This window comes from Spizellomyces punctatus, assembly GCF_000182565.1.
Source record: "Spizellomyces punctatus DAOM BR117 chromosome Unknown supercont1.10, whole genome shotgun sequence".
Lineage (NCBI taxonomy): Eukaryota > Fungi > Chytridiomycota > Chytridiomycetes > Spizellomycetales > Spizellomycetaceae > Spizellomyces > Spizellomyces punctatus.
The window spans coordinates 899,336-914,508 of record NW_015971546.1 but is presented as its reverse complement, the minus strand read 5'-3'; the positions used below and the strand labels follow the sequence as shown (position 1 = coordinate 914,508).

Genomic DNA, 15,173 nt, shown 5'->3' with positions numbered 1-15,173 from the left:
TTCATGATCTATCAGATCTTAAGAGGGCAACGTCCATTTGGGAAACTTTTTCAAAGAAATAGCGTTCTCAATGCTGCCATGGTTGATAGCGTTAGAACACTGGGTTCTTGACACACGCAAAACGAAGAGCATTTGTCCATGCGTCTTCATACCTAACTCTATGGTTACGGAACAAACGAACACATAGGTGGGCAGTTATTAGCTCACACATTCGTGCTTATTTAAACACAGTCAGATCATGGCACATGCAGCACAGCCGTAGGTTTGATCGCTCGGAGTTTTAACCCAACCCCTTACTCCCAACCCTGGCTCAGGCGTTACGTAATCAACTCCGCTGGTCATGTCTTCCCAGAGGTCAGCAATTGGGATCGTCCTCTGTCATGACCGACTGAACCAAAGCCACATGTTTGCTCCCGCGCATACTTAGCTGCCCTCATCCTTGAACCGACGAGGATCAGTTCAAAGCGATAAAAATAGACACATTGGCATCCCAGTATTGTTTGCGAATTACTACTGGATTGCGCCGCTTGCATTTGGGAATTCGGCTCAAGAGAGGCAAAACCGTCCGCCCAGTGTGGGCCTTTTGGTTTTTCTTTATTATTTTTGTTCTGGATTAACGTTGCGCACAGTCATATTGCATTTCTCAAAGGTGCTCATCAGATAATACGGTGTGGATTACTGCGGGATCATATCCATCTCCCAACTACCCGTGCCTTAACGTCATAGTACCATGTCTCTCGACGAGTTCCGAAGTAAACGGATTCGAGTATTCCGCAACGGAGACTTGTATGAGCCAGGGAAGAAGTTGGTGATCAACACCCGAGTCTACCGCAACTTTGAACAGGTATACATTTGTACTGGCCGAATACGATTGTTTGATGCAACTGAACGCTTAGTTTGTTATCCAGTTTCTTTCCAGACTCTCTGACGAGATCAACCTCGTCAATGGCGCTGTCCGCAAAGTATTCACCCTCGACGGTCACATCATCCGAACACTAGACGACCTGAAAGATGGCGCCGTCTACGTGGCAACAGGTGGCGAAAGTTTCAAAAAGGTGCCCTACCTCATTACCGCCGATATACCCCCATCAGCCGTGTCCGGCATGACAAATGGCGATAGTGAATCCAGAGAAAAGTCTGCCCTCATCCGAACAAAGCGTCCGAGTGGGTGGGGAGTGAATATTATCAAGGAGCGGTTTGGAACTTCGAAGGCGCCAAAGGAGGTGCAAGAGCGGCGTAAGAAAGAGCCAGAGCGACCCATCTTTGGACCTACAGTGAGTATCACGCTACTGCGTTGTAAAAGCATTTTCTAACGGCAATTGGTTTGGTGCAGAGCAAAGCCTACAAAGTCACCGTCTTCACAAATGGGGATGGTGCATCTGCTGGAATCAAGATGATTTTGAACTACCGAAACTGTCGAACATTTGATCAGGTACGTTACTATTTACACCTTTTCTTAATGCTCAATGCATTTCTGTTGATTTATTAACGCCATTTCCCTCAGCTCCTCAAAAACCTTACAGAACTCCTCCGCATCAGCGTCCGAAGACTTTACGACGCAGAAAATGGTCACAAAATTAGCAATCTCCGTCAGATTCATGATGGGCAGAACCTGGTTGCAGCCGTTGCGGACGGTTTCAAGCAAACAACATACCATATAGAGCATCCTGCACAGGCTAACAAACATGAAGACGACGTAAGTCGAACGTTCTGGCACAAATGTTGGGGAGACTTTTCTTATGCTTTTTTTGAATGCTTGCAGTTTCCCCGTGTTGTAACGTTTTTTCCAAATGGAGATTTGTATCATATTGGACAAACTGTCACGGTTACCAAAAAGCGGTTCCCAAATCTACAGAGGGTAGGTGACCAGTTTGCCTTTGAAGAGATGGATGTCAATGTAAGCTGAAAGGTCGCCCGTTACAGCTCTTGGAGAATCTCAATACCCAGATTCACCTCGTGACGGGTATGATTCAGAAGCTCTATGCCCTCGACGGCCACCGCATTCAATCCGTCGATGAGCTGACACATAACGGGGCCTACGTGGTCGTCTCGAACAATGATCCCTTCATCCGCGGTAAATATAATGTCAATGCACCCATTGTCTCTGAACATCCTGTCAAGGGGCTAGCGGGGCAGACACAGAGAAATGAGTTTATGGCAGGCATCCGCAAATTGCCAAAGAAAGGACACCCAGCGGTGACCGAGGAAGCTACTGAGGATGAGGAAAGCGACAGTGGACGAGGTCGGAGATTGGGGGAGATGGCCGCTCGCATACGGAAGAAGGTGAAGGCCAAGAGGTCGAGTAGCCAGCCTCCACATGTACCAGAAAACGAGCTTGTTGAACCAGCCGCACACAAGAAAGTGGTAAGCAAACAGCCCAATTCCAAACAGGCCCCTGCAGAGGCGAAACGCGTAGAGAAAGTTGAACAAGCAAAGCCCAAGAAAGCATCAGAACAGGTCGCTCGAAAACACGACGAAGGACGCGACGTATCTCAAACAAGCAGAACACCAGTTGAGACCTCACAAGAACGCATTGGTAGTCCCCACAAGTACCGCAAAATATACAAAAGCAAGGAGGAGATCGCGGAACCTGCTGCCGTCCGCGCCCGGGAGGAAGAGAAAGTCGCACCCGTTACCAACAAAGGAGGGAAAAAGCAAGGACAAGAACAAAAGGACGAAGTGGAAAAGACCGTAAAGTCTCACCCGGGGAAGAAAGCAACCAATGCAGAGGTACATGAGGACGACGAGGAAACCACCACCGTTCGCAGCAGAAAACAAAAGCATGTTACCGATGACGAGGAAGAGATTCTAACCGGCAAATCCAAGCCCAAGAAAGCGGCGGCAGAGGCGGAAAGTGAAAACGACGAGGAAATCACTACACGCCGCAAGCATATTGCCAGACCTCCTACCGAAGTAACTGACCACCAAATTGAAGAAATCGTCACTCCGGAGCCGTCATCAGATGCGCACGAGGTGTACGGTGAATCTGGCGAAGTTCGTGTTATGCAGTCCAATTCCCACAAGTCGCGATCAGACATTAGGAACAATGACAGCGAGGGGACAACAAAATCCACCCGTAAACTGCTGCAAAAGTCACGACCGGATGTTTCAGAGGACGAGGCAATTACTACCAAATCCACCCGTAAACTGGTGCAAAAGTCACGGCCGGATGTTACTTCAGATGACGAGTCTACAACCAGATCCACCCGTACACTACAAAAGTCGCGGCCAGATCACACTACCGAGGACGAGTCGACAACCAGCTCTACCCACAAAACGCACAAGTCCTCCTCTGAAAGCGAACCACCATCAGAACACCAAAAAACCAACAAGATCACTAAAAAGAAGCAGCCTGCAGAATCAAACGAACTAGACAACGATGACGACGAAGAAACATCCAGTAAATTGACGAAACTAAACGAACTCGGTTCTCGCGCCAGCCTTCGTCTATCTCAGACGAGTCTCGGGCACAAACCCGCTAATGACCATAATGAAACGGTTATCACCAAGCACCGCAAAAAGGGTAAAAACAATCATACAAGTGTAAGTGGTGTTCAGACAGAAGGAAACAGTGATGAAGAGGATAATGTCGACGAAAGAGAATGGAGAAAAGTTGAATCTAGAGAAGGATATGTGAGGGAGGCTGTCCCTGCTCTACCAAACAAATCGCAACTCTGAGCATATCCTAGATGTGATGTAGTAGAAACTTTTTTTTTTTTTTCTTTTCAAAATGCTGTCTTTAGAATGTCCATTTCCTGTAACTTTTGTTTTCAAACATGTTATCGTAATTTCTTGCGCAATTTACATGCTCTGCCGATCACCCTCGGTTTATTGTCCTATCGAATGAATATGGAATCCACCTATAAATAGCATCCATTGTCTGGTGCTCTTTTAATTTACAAAGTATTATTGGAGCCATCCATACGCTACCGTCAAGGAATACTGTGCATTCCCCCGGTAGCTGGGAACCTCATAACTAATACAAGTTAACTTACGAAGCTAAAACGTGCTGTCAGCTGAGTTTTTGGTCAAGCACAAGCCAGCTCGGGGAGTTTTTTATTTTCTTTTGGGCAGTGTGAAGAATATATTTAAAACAAAGTAGCTACTCTCACGAGGTTGTTATATGACTATCTTCAAGGCCAAAACCCGATAATGTCCTTGCATAGCCGGTCAAAGTCCATCGATGCCACGCAATCAGACAAATACCCTGCCGCCTTAGCTGACCTTCCAGGACTACCGGAAAAGAAGCCGACGGGAGCGGTTTCCTCTACGTTAGATGCAAAGACAAGAGGTGGAGCATGGGGCAGACGCGAGAACAATGACAACGAATTTCGATATCATGGAAAACTAGAGGAAAGACTATGGCCCACAGAAGATCCGCCGACGTTGGTTACCGCATCTGCTTTGCGAGGTGCTTGTGATGATGAAAATGGCGGCGATGTTATGGGGATGGACGGTGGGACATTTGTCAAGAGTTCAGTTTTGACGAAGACGGAGGATTTGGATATTGGTCTTCCCATTTTCGAGCCCAGCTTCAAAATCGAGAGACATTTGTCAAAAGTTTCAACGCAGCATACGCTCATCAAAGACGATCCGATTCTCGAAGATGCCCCAAGTACTTCCTTGAACTCGAGGAGGAGTGCCACCCCACCACCGCCTGTTCCAGGCAGCGCAACGAAGCCGTCAAGACCAGTGACAGTCATTGGGATGGGGCCAGCACTTTCTCTAAGCCATATAAACTCGCCCTTGGCTTCCTTGGATCGCAGTAAATCCATGTCGTCGGCATCTACGGTTACCAAGAGCGATGAATTGCCCACATTCTCCAACCTGCAGGAGCTTTCACAGCGGATAAAAGAGCGATTTGGACCAGAGATTGGAAGTACCCTTTCGTTGGGCAACTTTGCATTCAGCTCGTACCCAGAGAGTGCTCGAAGTACGCTCAATTTTGGTCCTCCGGGAAGCGGTGCCCGATTGTCATCCCAACAATCATATAGCCCTCGTTCGTCGTCCGGTGCACATACTCGACAAGCATCTCATGCCAGCGATTCGCTACGCCAAGGTCCATCTCTCGGGCCGCTTCGAATCGATACAAAAGGAGTTGACGCTGATAGTCCTAATGATAATGTCACAACCGCCCTCACTACCGAACTTCCAACTTTTAATTTCTCTCCTCTCGCTCTACAATTTCCCACCTTGGAGGATCCGAATGCCGCTCCCCCACAGGCACAACCTTTATACGACGCAAAGATGGCTGCACCATTACGGACAGATGGCTCTGTACCTGTTTTTATGTACTTGGAGGACGATACCTGCAACATGTTCACCGTATCTCCAAACACTACCGTCAACGAAGTACGAATGGAGGCTTTGAACAAGATGGGAGTTGTGGAGGTTTTAGAGAGTTTTAGGGTATTTCTAATGGACGTTGGAATGAATGGTGAGGTGTTGTGGGCATGCTGTCAGCTACTACCGTCCAGCACGCTAAATAAAAGCCTGCTGTTCTTTGTTTTAAGGCACCCCCATCGAAACTCGCATAGATCCAAATACACCCATAGATCACATACATGCCCCACCGCCCTCCACAATTAAACTCCGTCTGCGCCGAAAATCAGAAATCAAGTGGTCAATACCTGTGCAAATAGAGGAAAAAAAGTCAAAGACTCGGTGGATTGTAGTAGGATCGGAAACCAAAGTTGAGGATGTTGTCAAGATCTTGGTGGCTGTTGAGGGGTTGGAAGAGGAGATTGGGTGGGGTTTGTGGGTCAATGGTAGGAATGGCCCCGGTTATCCTCTGGATTTTTTCATGTTGAAGTCCTGAATGCTGAAATTACGTTCCCAGATGAAACAGAATCGAGATTCCTGGAGCCAGCAGAGAAGCCTTTTGAACCGTGGAATCGAACTTCCAAGTACTCGTTCCGCAAAGTGGTAAGAAAAGCTCTAAGGACGTCAAACGGTTTTGATACCATTGTTTGCTTACCCCCATTGGCAGGTTCACAAGCGCACAGCCAAGCTGGCGGGTATCCTCGGTCTACCATCCAGTACTGACCTAGATGCTCTCGTAGTCAAAGAAGCGAGGGAAGCCGAAGACCTCAAGCGACGTAATGACGCGTTGAGATCACAAAAGCTGGCATATGTTCTCGGCATTGAGAACCGGAAGAGTGTGAATTCACCTCAGAGGCGGCCGTCAAAGGCCTTGAGGAAGAGTGGAGATAGTTATAGCGAAGAGGGGCTTCTGAAGGGAAGCAGTAGCAAGAGTTTGATCAACCTCAACCAGCCAGAGGTATGTTTGTGATAGCTTGCGCCGAAAACTGCTCATTCTTCATCTCACATTTTTGTTGACTACCAATTTCACCTCTGACAGGATCCTAATGTGTCAACAGGTGATGCAGGACCCGCTAACGTTGTCCAAAGCCGTCGCCGCTCAGCTTCCGCATCGGTCAGCTCTCTCTTTGATCCACCGGTAGTTGTCCATCAAAAGCCATCACGCCCAATGTCAGCAACGGTGAGCAAAAAGAGCAGCGCTGCCTTGTTCAATCTGCGATCGAGACATTCAGTAGCCGGCGAGTTGATGAATGCTGCATCAGGAGGGACAGTTGCGTCGCAGGTTCGTGTACGAAAGTGGCTTGTTTGTCAGTTTCCGCACGGTTCTTAACAGAATTTGAATGCGATAGGAACCAGCCAAACGAACAGAAAAGCTTGCAGACTTTTTTGGTATCGCAAAACAGAAAGAGATGGATGAGATTCAAAGTATGATCGCCAAACGTTCGTCAAAAGGGGATAGAGTATGTTTTATACGATGACCATCTTTGAACATGTTTTTTCAATGGCTAACCAACGCTCTCAAACGTATCAGCCGCTATCGATTGGTCCACCACCACCCCTCCCCAACGCCGCATCTCAGTTCATTGTTCGTGTTCACTTTGGCAATCTTACCTACAGTAACCTCCGTCTTCCAATGCCTGCCTCTGTAGCAGAGGCAAAGTTAGCCTTAATGAATAAGTTGATGATTAAAGATACAGGAGAACAGTATGGCCTGTTTCTATGTGCGCCGCATTCTGGAAGTGAGTTATTTCCCCGGACCGTCATTCGATTTTCAGCTGATGATACTAATGATGCTGTCTAGATGAACGGGAGCTGCACGGTGATGAGAAGATGTACGATATAATGCTAAAGTGGACAGATAATGAATTCTTCTTGTTCAAGAGAAAGGCAACTAAAAACTTGTTGAGGCATAAGCCGGTAAGTATCACTTGCACCAGCTCGACGCAGAATATGTCAAGTAATAAGTACTCGTCAATGTAGATATCCCATAACGAACTCCGTAGCTTCGAGAGTACATACACTTTGGAAGAGCAACAAGCACCCTCCGCGAAACGTGTTGCAAAACTCGCAGGATTTTTTGGCGTCAATGCCGAGGAAGAAAGTTCACCAGAATACGGCGAGCTCTTCAAAGTTTTCAAGGCGCTCTCCTCGTCAACTACAGCACCCGTCTCGACGATTCCCCGGACTACATCTTTTTCCTCTTCTTCCTCTTCGTTCAGTAGAGCCATGAACCGTCCGATTCAGATTCCGACCACACTATACAAAGAGGGTTGGTTACATATTCACAACGCAACCAAAAAAGCATGGACGTCACATTGGGTCAATCTCGATAACCGTACCTTGATTCTTCGCCCAAGCACAAAAAACGAGGCAGTCATCTCATCGTTTGCTACTGAGCGGGGCACAATTATCATTCAATTGGACGGATGTGCTGTGGAGAGAGTAGAATCCGGAATGTACAAGCGCCCATTTGTATTTGTGGTTTTACAAAAGAATGGGGAGAAGGTTGTCATGGCTGCCGGGTCTGAGGGTGAATATGCGGACTGGGTTAATTGCTTAAAAGTGGGTGCACACGTGGGTGGTGGGAAAGAAGTCGAAACGAAGAGTCCAAGTGAGGCACCTTCGCCAAGTCCGGTAGCGTCCGAGCTTGCAAGAGCGGAACCGGCTTTGGTGAAAGATAACAGTGAGATTCCGGAAGTGGGAGGAAAGGAGAAGGAAGTTAAAATGACGATGGCGGACTTTGAGATACATAAAGTTATTGGAAGAGGAAAGTTTGCAAAGGTAGAAACAGTCTCCGACACACGCTTTCGTACTAGAGTGCAAGTGCTGATCCATTGACACCTTTAGGTCCTGCTCTGCAGTCGAAAATCAACCCAAAAGGTCTACGCCATCAAAGTCCTCACAAAACCGCAAGCGTCTATAGACACAGATGTTCCTTCTTCTCCAACGTCCACCGATCCACGAACAGAAAGCCGTATCTTGCGCTCAATTCACCACCCCTTCATCGTTGGTCTTCACTACGCATTCCAATCACCCGAGCGTCTTTATCTGGTAATGGAGTATGTGAACGGTGGGGAGTTGTACTTTCACGTTAGTCACTTTGGCCGATTTTCGGAGGAGAGAGTTCGGTTTTATGCTGCAGAGTTGTTATTGGGTTTGGAATGTCTTCATGGGAAAGGTATTATTTATCGGTAAGTTACTGTCATGGTACGCTCATACCCTCCCCCCAAGAAAAGTAACTCACCTGTTGTTTGGAATTTCTAGAGATCTGAAACTAGAAAATATCCTATTAACGAGGGACGGGCATGTCAAAATCACGGATTTCGGACTCAGTAAGCATGAAAACGAGAATGACATCCCAGAAGATGAAGACTCTGATACAATCTCTGTGGTTGGAACGTTGGAATATCTGGTATGCTTCAACTCCATGATATAAGATGCTGTTTTCATGTGCTGACTATTGTTGACATTCATGATTAGGCTCCAGAAGTGTTGCAAGGACATCCGCACACCGCAGCAGCCGACTATTGGGCTTACGGTGTGGTGGTATTTGAAATGCTTTGCGGTTTCCATCCCTTTTACTCTGAAGACCGCGAAGAGATCCGGTTAAACATCCTCGACGCGCCCATCGAATTCCCGTCGCACGTATCACCTCTGGCACAAGATTTCATTCACAGAATCCTAGACCGAAACCCTGCGAAAAGATTGGTGCGAAAGATGGTACAGCAGCATGCATTCTTCAAGGGTGTAGACTGGATCAAGCTGTTTAATAAGGAGGTAGAAGTACCTTTCAGACCAGAACTGGTGAGTTTTGGATGTGTCATATTATTGTTAAGGCCGTATGACTAAAACTGGTGGCATGGATGACAGAGAGACGACTACGACGTCAGCTTCTTTGATGAGCAATTCACAGAAGAGCCACCGTCTCTCACTCCGTCTGGATCTTTGGACCGTGGGTTGAATGACGTAGATGGGTTCTCTTTTAGAGGAAGAGATTCCGTAGCATCGAATGCAAGCGTATGGCATGGTTAGACTTTGGACATAGTTTATTTACTGTATTATTGTTATTGTTTCTGAATTAGTGCGCGATGATGGGTAAGATCTGAGTTTCCACCGAGGAACTTTGCGATGGGGTTTTGTTTATAATCTTTCAAAATGGATGACGTATGCAGGACTTGCCTATTTTGGCTAAATTGCAAGCATCGCCAGTTCATAGTTCAAATGTTGGGCTGTGCTTTTGAAGAATGTGATGGGTCATGGGTGAGATGGGCACAGTAAAGTTGCCAGACGAACTGAACAAGGCTATTGAGGCCTTTTCCTCCTCATCCGCAGCGACACGTCGAGCATTGTATGTTACATTCGTGTCGAGACTGCACGTCAATTGCGCTGACCCCGTTTAGTTTAGTCTCGCCGAGCTCGTCAAGAAATGCAAGTATGGCGATGTCGAGACGCTCTTACCGCTCCTCAAAGCAAAGCGTACGGAGACAGTAGACTTTGTTGGACAACTTCCTTTGGAGATTTCACTGAAAGTTGCCCGATATCTTGATATCCCGGATTTGGGCGCCATGGGTCGAGTAGGAAGACAACGCCTGTTATGTTTGCGATGCACGCATTCGTAGGCATTCATTCAATGTTTCGCTTTTAAAGGTATCTCGTACATGGCATACGTTCAAAAATACCGCAGCATTATGGCAGCAGCGCCTCGACGAGATGCACCGACGGTGTCCTTGGCGCATACCAAGACAACTGGACCCACATGCAAAACACACCTGCGCCAAACATTACAATTTCTTTCACAATTCACCTGTGGAGTATGTCCTTGACCTGCATAGCGACAAAGTGCACGCCGTACGAATCAAAAAGAACATTATGGTCAGTGGATCCTACGATCGGACTGTCAAAGTGTGGGATCTTGACAAACAAAGTTGCATCGCTGAACTTGAGGGTGGAACTGTCATTTCGGTGGACTTTGAGATTTCAGGTGAAGATGGTGTGATTGTTATTGCAAGTTTTGATAGGTACGTGCTGCAAAGAACGCGCAGAGGTTTTAGACGTACTTGTCGTATGTTTACGGCCGCGTGATTTTAGGAGAATATACATTTGGGATCTACGAACCAAGAACCTTATTCGCACATTGGACGGACACACATGCTCGATCATTGAGGTGCGACTGCATTGTAATCGTGTATACTCTTCCGCACAAGATGGAAGTATTTGGATATGGGAGTTGCGAACTGGAGAAACTGTGGGGATTATAAAACCAGATCACTTTGACCATGTAAGGCATCCATAAAAACCCAATGGATTCCTCACTTGTAAGCTAATAGCACTTTTATGCTCAGCGCTCCTTTTTTGGGCTTTACGGGGAATATTTGGTATCATTACAAGGTGATTTGGTAGTTATTTATGATCGCACCGGCAAACAATTGGACCAGATCCACCGATCAAAGGACTCCCAAAAGCAAATGTTCGACTACGGATTTACTCACGGGTATATTATAAGTAGTAATGACGATGGTGTATGGTTTGAACGTGTCTCTCCCGAGAGGCAAAAGTCCGTGTGCATCCCCATTCATGTGCCAACTTCGTCGTTGTGGACGCGGGACTTGGGAGCAACATCCAGCTTCATATGGCTGAAAAGAAGGGCAGGCGCAGACGTGTATATATACGAACCATGGGTCGGAGGAGCCTCTAGAAAACTCACGTTCAATGGAAAGATTGTACGAGGTGTGGTGGAGGTAGGCGATGGACATATTGCATGGGGACTTGCCAATGGAGCGGTGAAAGTATTTGATTTTACACGAGGCATTTCGCATCTATTGTAAATACCATGTCATCTATTAAAAAATGAACCTTTAAATGATTATTTTTTTCCAATACCCCAAATGGAATATCGCAAAATGCGCTTTGTTTATCACGCAAATCACATGAGATGAGTCAAAACTACCACATCACATGCTTAGTAACCGTATCTCTGCCTTGGCCTCAACGCGTGGTAGCCAAACTGTAAGCTTTGCTGGGACTGCAACGAGGAAGGTGCAATTTGGGAAGGAAGGCATTTGGGGGTCATTACCGCTTTTACGGCTTTTCTTTTTGTTACTGGAGGTTTGCAAGTGCTGCGTTCGTCTAGTTTGGGTATTTGCGGAAGCGAGAAACGAAAAGCGCCAAGACGTATTCAAAAGGCTTTCTGGTAAGCGGATGAGCAAGGATGCAGGGTTTGACAAAAGGGATCACGGCCCATTGTAACTGTGTGTGTCTCTCCCTTTTTTTTTGTTGGGCAACAATTTTAGAAAGCTGTTTCGACCTCAACGAGTCTACTTTGGACAAAAAAAACGGTTATCGGATCGGTGTAGCGAAGTCAGGAGGCGCATTGACAGCCGAAAAACGAAAACAAATCTGACTTTTTCCGTCGTCTTGGGACCGGCCGGCATTTGTTTTCGTACCCCGTTCTTTAAAGTTGGGTTCTGCTGTCTCTGACGTGTGAGGTAATGTGAAGCAAGGGGTGGACTGTCTGTCGAATGCCAGAGTGTGGGGAGATTGAGGGCAATGACCATTGCATCACAAGAACCTGGACTTTGCAGTGATCTTTCATCCATGTCCAAAACACATTACCTGGCAATCGTTTGCGACGAGATACTCGTTCTAAATCGTTACTTTCTATTATGTTTGATCGTGCAGGTATACCTTGTGCTAGATATCCCTATCCATCCTTTTGTGAAAACATGGGCAACTCATTTGCAAAGGCAAAGGAGGACGATATCGCCGATATCAGAGTGGACGAGGGGGTATGTGATCCAACGCTTGAAAAGAGTATGGACGACCATTGACATTTGTTGACCATCATGTAGCAAGTGATCCCATTCAAGGATGGAGTATATCCAAACTCGCCACAAGACTGGGATATACAGGTCGTCAAGCGCCTTATCGTAGAACGCCGAATGTCACCTTTCTACAAAGGACTGGCCGAGATGACCGACAAACCCGAAATCGCTCCGACACCTACGCCACCAGTGTCCTCTGGCTCAACAAGTCGTAGAGCCAGTGTGGTACCCGAAGGCTTCTCCATCTCTGCACGTGATGGGTTGGCCTGGACTCCGGCACGGCGGACCAGCCACGACCGTCAACCTTCGTCTTCCTCATCCAGTACATTTTCATTGAAAGGAAAGCGGTCGGTGTCGATGCCTAGCCAGTTGGTGGCGCAAGAGTCTCTGTCACTGATTCGTGCAGAAGACCTTTACAAGTATCCCATTGAATGCCCCATTTGCTTTTTGGTAATGAAAAGTCATGAAAAAATGATTTTGTAAAAACACAGTTGCTGACAATCATTTTCTGAATAGTACTACCCTGCAAACGTCAACTATTCCCGCTGTTGTGATCAACCCATTTGTACAGAGTGCTTTGTGCAAATTAAACGCCCCGAAGCAACGTTAGAACCCGCCTCATGTCCATTTTGTGTTGAAGCCAACTTTGGGATTCTGTATCATCCGCCGGGGTCCCCGGAATATAAGATTAAATTGATGGAAGCCTATCCCGAGGCATTCAAGGAAGAAAAGAATGGTGGGCCTGCGCATGGGGCTGGTGGGCCTGAGCAAAAGGAAATGTTGGCACCTCCCCTCCCGCCAGTCACATCAAAACGAAGACAGAGTGTCAGTCATAAGAGTGCGCTGGTCGTTACATCCGGTAAGTGGGACTAGTGATTCGTTTATTGGGGGAATGTGAAAAGGTAATGACAGACAAAAATGTAACGATATAGATGATCTTCGACCGGACTGGTTGCGAAAACAACAGCAACTCGCGTTAGTGCGTGCGGCGAACCAACGACGTATGACCTTTCCTCTGGGACAGCACGGTGGCAGCTCATCACGACGGCGAATGTACATTTCTTGTTCTTTCTCTTGCAAAAGACTTTTGACTAAAATTCTTTTCTTTCCGTTTCTTTTAAAGGCTTGATCCTGACCGCGACCTTTCTGGGGCAGCTGCGGCCGCTGCAGCGTTGGTAGAGAGTATGACGGGTGTATCACCTCAATCCGGTTCGTCTCGGTCTCGAAGGTCTGGTCATGATACTGCAAGTCAGCGACGAAGGCCACCAAGAGATAGATTAGCCGGTGGGGATTTGGGCATGAATTATCTGGAAGGTATGTACATTCTTTTTTTTTTATTGCTCGTAAAAGTGTATTAACGTGGTGTAGCGATGCGGAACATGGGCGCTGATTTGGAAGAGTTGATGATTATGGAAGCTATACGACGGTCTTTACAAGAAGCCGAGACCAACAATGAGGATGAGAATAGTGAGAATACGCCGCAGACACCTGTTCCGTCTCCTGCGACTCCTGATCCGTCCGCGAGTGGTGTGCCCGCTGCACAGGAATCCGAGCAAGTCGGGTCTGCTCCACTTGCAGTGCAAGGCCACCACCGAAGTCAATGAGGGGAGTAGTGAGGTACAAGATGTTGCTGCAGGTCAGGAAGCCACCGAAACGCCTGTGGATGGGCCGGCAGCGGATGGCACGACTGCGGGTGGGACGATTGTTGATGGGGCGACTGCGGATGGGACGACTGCGAATGGGACGGCTGTGGATGGGACGACGGATGGAGAGGTAAAGCATGACGGGAATCTATCTGTTGTGAGCGCCGTATTGGAATCAAGTTCTGGGGATCAGTCATAGATGTATGTGATGGTATTTTGTGATGGTGAAATTTTTTTTCTATATTCTTTTTTTTCCTTTTCGTTTTGATGTGAATGCAAAATGGGGTTTTGTTTTTTTTTTTTTTTTTGGCTTGGTTTCTTGTTGTTGTTGTTTTGGAAGGGGATTTACGGATTATCAAGGTTCCCAATGTTTTGTCCGGCTTTTTGGGGGTTTTCACTATGGGCTTTTTGTTTTATGTAATTTTCTCTCTTCTCTGTGTGTCTGTTTTTTTTAATGTATAAATTCTGTAATTCTGCTGTTTGTGAGGGACGGGAGATGCTCTTTCATGTTTGCAACCCACTTTTCTTCTTGAAAACCTGGAACCACACCCCAATATGACCTCTCGTCTGAACAGGGTAGGCATCCCGTCTCAACACAACCTTGTCAAATAACCCACTCCCAACAAACACCCGTTCATACAATTCCTTTAACGTGTCCAAGTATGGATGACGATCCATCTGTTCATGTCCTTTTAGTGGCGCCGACACAATCTGCCTCTGATTCACCAACAAGCCCCTCTTTTTGATAAACACCTTGACATCCTCACAAGGTAAAACCAAATGCGTCGGATTCTCCCACTCGTATCCAACCTCATTCCCCGCACGCACACTGGCGACATAGGCATCAAACCCAATCCACCCTTCTTCAACCAGAATGGTGTGCCAGTGTTTTAGCACGGTTGGTGAGAGTGTCATGTATCGCCATGTGGAGTAGTCGAATAGGAGGGAATGGAAGGATGTGGTGGGGAGGTGTGTTAAGAGTGTTGGATGGGTTATGGATCCCCAAATGTGCAGTGGAATATCATTGTGTAATGTTGATTGTTGTGATGGAGGGGAGGAGAATGCACCACCAAAGACATCACACGGGATATACAAAACCCCAAACTCCACTACCGTTGATGGTGTATGAGGCGTGTACCAACGTAAATGCTCATTAACACCTCGTCCGACGAGTATACCCGTTGGAATGGCCGTGGATTGAATGTGGGTGGTTATTTTTTTGCATTGGGATTGGATTGTGTCGGGGGTGTGTGGAGTGAGGGTGTAGAGTTCGTGGCCGTAGCGGGCGGGTGGAATGTCGAGGTTCGTTGGCATATTGATGATCAAGACGTGTGGTGGAAACGGGGCTTGAAGGTTGTTGTAGTGTGTTGGAGTCGTGGCTTTTGTC

At 47.1% G+C, this 15,173-nt stretch overlaps 5 protein-coding genes across 6 annotated transcripts; 4 read left to right on the top strand and 1 right to left on the bottom strand.

Moving 5' to 3' along the window:
• Positions 1-390: 390 nt before the first annotated feature.
• Positions 391-3,830, top strand: SPPG_06019 (uncharacterized protein). The gene is made up of 6 exons (XM_016754224.1): positions 391-844; positions 909-1,274; positions 1,334-1,432; positions 1,505-1,696; positions 1,763-1,858; positions 1,924-3,830. The coding sequence occupies exons 1-6, from the start codon at positions 731-733 to the stop codon at positions 3,676-3,678; spliced, it is 2,622 nt and encodes an 873-aa protein (XP_016607111.1). The 5' UTR covers positions 391-730; the 3' UTR covers positions 3,679-3,830.
• Positions 3,831-3,925: 95 nt separating this feature from the next.
• Positions 3,926-9,496, top strand: SPPG_06018 (AGC protein kinase). Its single transcript, XM_016754223.1, has 13 exons — positions 3,926-5,437; positions 5,514-5,768; positions 5,840-5,925; positions 5,990-6,280; positions 6,362-6,604; positions 6,672-6,782; positions 6,854-7,061; positions 7,124-7,239; positions 7,303-8,103; positions 8,170-8,513; positions 8,587-8,734; positions 8,803-9,126; positions 9,193-9,496. Exons 1-13 carry the CDS (start codon positions 4,153-4,155, stop codon positions 9,352-9,354), a joined length of 4,374 nt encoding a protein of 1,457 aa, XP_016607110.1. The 5' UTR covers positions 3,926-4,152; the 3' UTR covers positions 9,355-9,496.
• Positions 9,497-9,556: 60 nt separating this feature from the next.
• SPPG_06017 lies at positions 9,557-11,205 on the top strand. 2 transcript variants are annotated; one of them, XM_016754221.1, is made up of 4 exons: positions 9,557-9,670; positions 9,728-10,340; positions 10,411-10,600; positions 10,665-11,205. In XM_016754221.1, the coding sequence occupies exons 2-4, from the start codon at positions 10,033-10,035 to the stop codon at positions 11,145-11,147; spliced, it is 981 nt and encodes a 326-aa protein (XP_016607108.1). In that variant the 5' UTR covers positions 9,557-9,670; positions 9,728-10,032; the 3' UTR covers positions 11,148-11,205. The 2 variants fall into 2 exon arrangements, with proteins under 2 accessions (XP_016607108.1, XP_016607109.1); XM_016754222.1 differs by having other exon boundaries at positions 9,723-10,340.
• A 123-nt stretch (positions 11,206-11,328) lies between these two features.
• Positions 11,329-14,273, top strand: SPPG_06016 (uncharacterized protein). Its single transcript, XM_016754220.1, has 8 exons — positions 11,329-11,512; positions 11,613-11,807; positions 12,001-12,107; positions 12,171-12,593; positions 12,660-13,002; positions 13,076-13,196; positions 13,267-13,457; positions 13,512-14,273. The coding sequence occupies exons 3-8, from the start codon at positions 12,045-12,047 to the stop codon at positions 13,745-13,747; spliced, it is 1,377 nt and encodes a 458-aa protein (XP_016607107.1). The 5' UTR covers positions 11,329-11,512; positions 11,613-11,807; positions 12,001-12,044; the 3' UTR covers positions 13,748-14,273.
• SPPG_06015 (uncharacterized protein) lies at positions 14,101-15,107 on the bottom strand. The gene has a single exon (XM_016754219.1). The coding sequence runs from the start codon at positions 15,098-15,100 to the stop codon at positions 14,291-14,293; it is 810 nt and encodes a 269-aa protein (XP_016607106.1). The 5' UTR covers positions 15,101-15,107; the 3' UTR covers positions 14,101-14,290.
• Positions 15,108-15,173: the final 66 nt, after the last annotated feature.

Excerpts from the sequence above, each read along its gene's own strand:
- SPPG_06019 (XM_016754224.1), top strand. The coding sequence starts at position 731 with ATGTCTCTCGACGAGTTCCGAAGTAAACGGATTCGAGTATTCCGCAAC. Across the intron at positions 845-908 it reads TCTACCGCAACTTTGAACAG|TTTCTTTCCAGACTCTCTGA; the intron begins GTATACATTTGT and ends TTTGTTATCCAG. Across the intron at positions 1,275-1,333 it reads GACCCATCTTTGGACCTACA|AGCAAAGCCTACAAAGTCAC; the intron begins GTGAGTATCACG and ends GGTTTGGTGCAG.
- SPPG_06018 (XM_016754223.1), top strand. The coding sequence starts at position 4,153 with ATGTCCTTGCATAGCCGGTCAAAGTCCATCGATGCCACGCAATCAGAC. Across the intron at positions 6,605-6,671 it reads GAGGGACAGTTGCGTCGCAG|GAACCAGCCAAACGAACAGA; the intron begins GTTCGTGTACGA and ends TGAATGCGATAG. Across the intron at positions 8,514-8,586 it reads GGGAAAGGTATTATTTATCG|AGATCTGAAACTAGAAAATA; the intron begins GTAAGTTACTGT and ends TGGAATTTCTAG.
- SPPG_06017 (XM_016754221.1), top strand. The coding sequence starts at position 10,033 with ATGCACCGACGGTGTCCTTGGCGCATACCAAGACAACTGGACCCACAT. Across the intron at positions 10,341-10,410 it reads GTTATTGCAAGTTTTGATAG|GAGAATATACATTTGGGATC; the intron begins GTACGTGCTGCA and ends GCGTGATTTTAG. Across the intron at positions 10,601-10,664 it reads AACCAGATCACTTTGACCAT|CGCTCCTTTTTTGGGCTTTA; the intron begins GTAAGGCATCCA and ends TTTTATGCTCAG.
- SPPG_06016 (XM_016754220.1), top strand. The coding sequence starts at position 12,045 with ATGGGCAACTCATTTGCAAAGGCAAAGGAGGACGATATCGCCGATATC. Across the intron at positions 13,003-13,075 it reads TGCGCTGGTCGTTACATCCG|ATGATCTTCGACCGGACTGG; the intron begins GTAAGTGGGACT and ends GTAACGATATAG. Across the intron at positions 13,197-13,266 it reads AGCTCATCACGACGGCGAAT|GCTTGATCCTGACCGCGACC; the intron begins GTACATTTCTTG and ends TTTCTTTTAAAG.
- SPPG_06015 (XM_016754219.1), bottom strand. The coding sequence starts at position 15,100 with ATGCCAACGAACCTCGACATTCCACCCGCCCGCTACGGCCACGAACTC.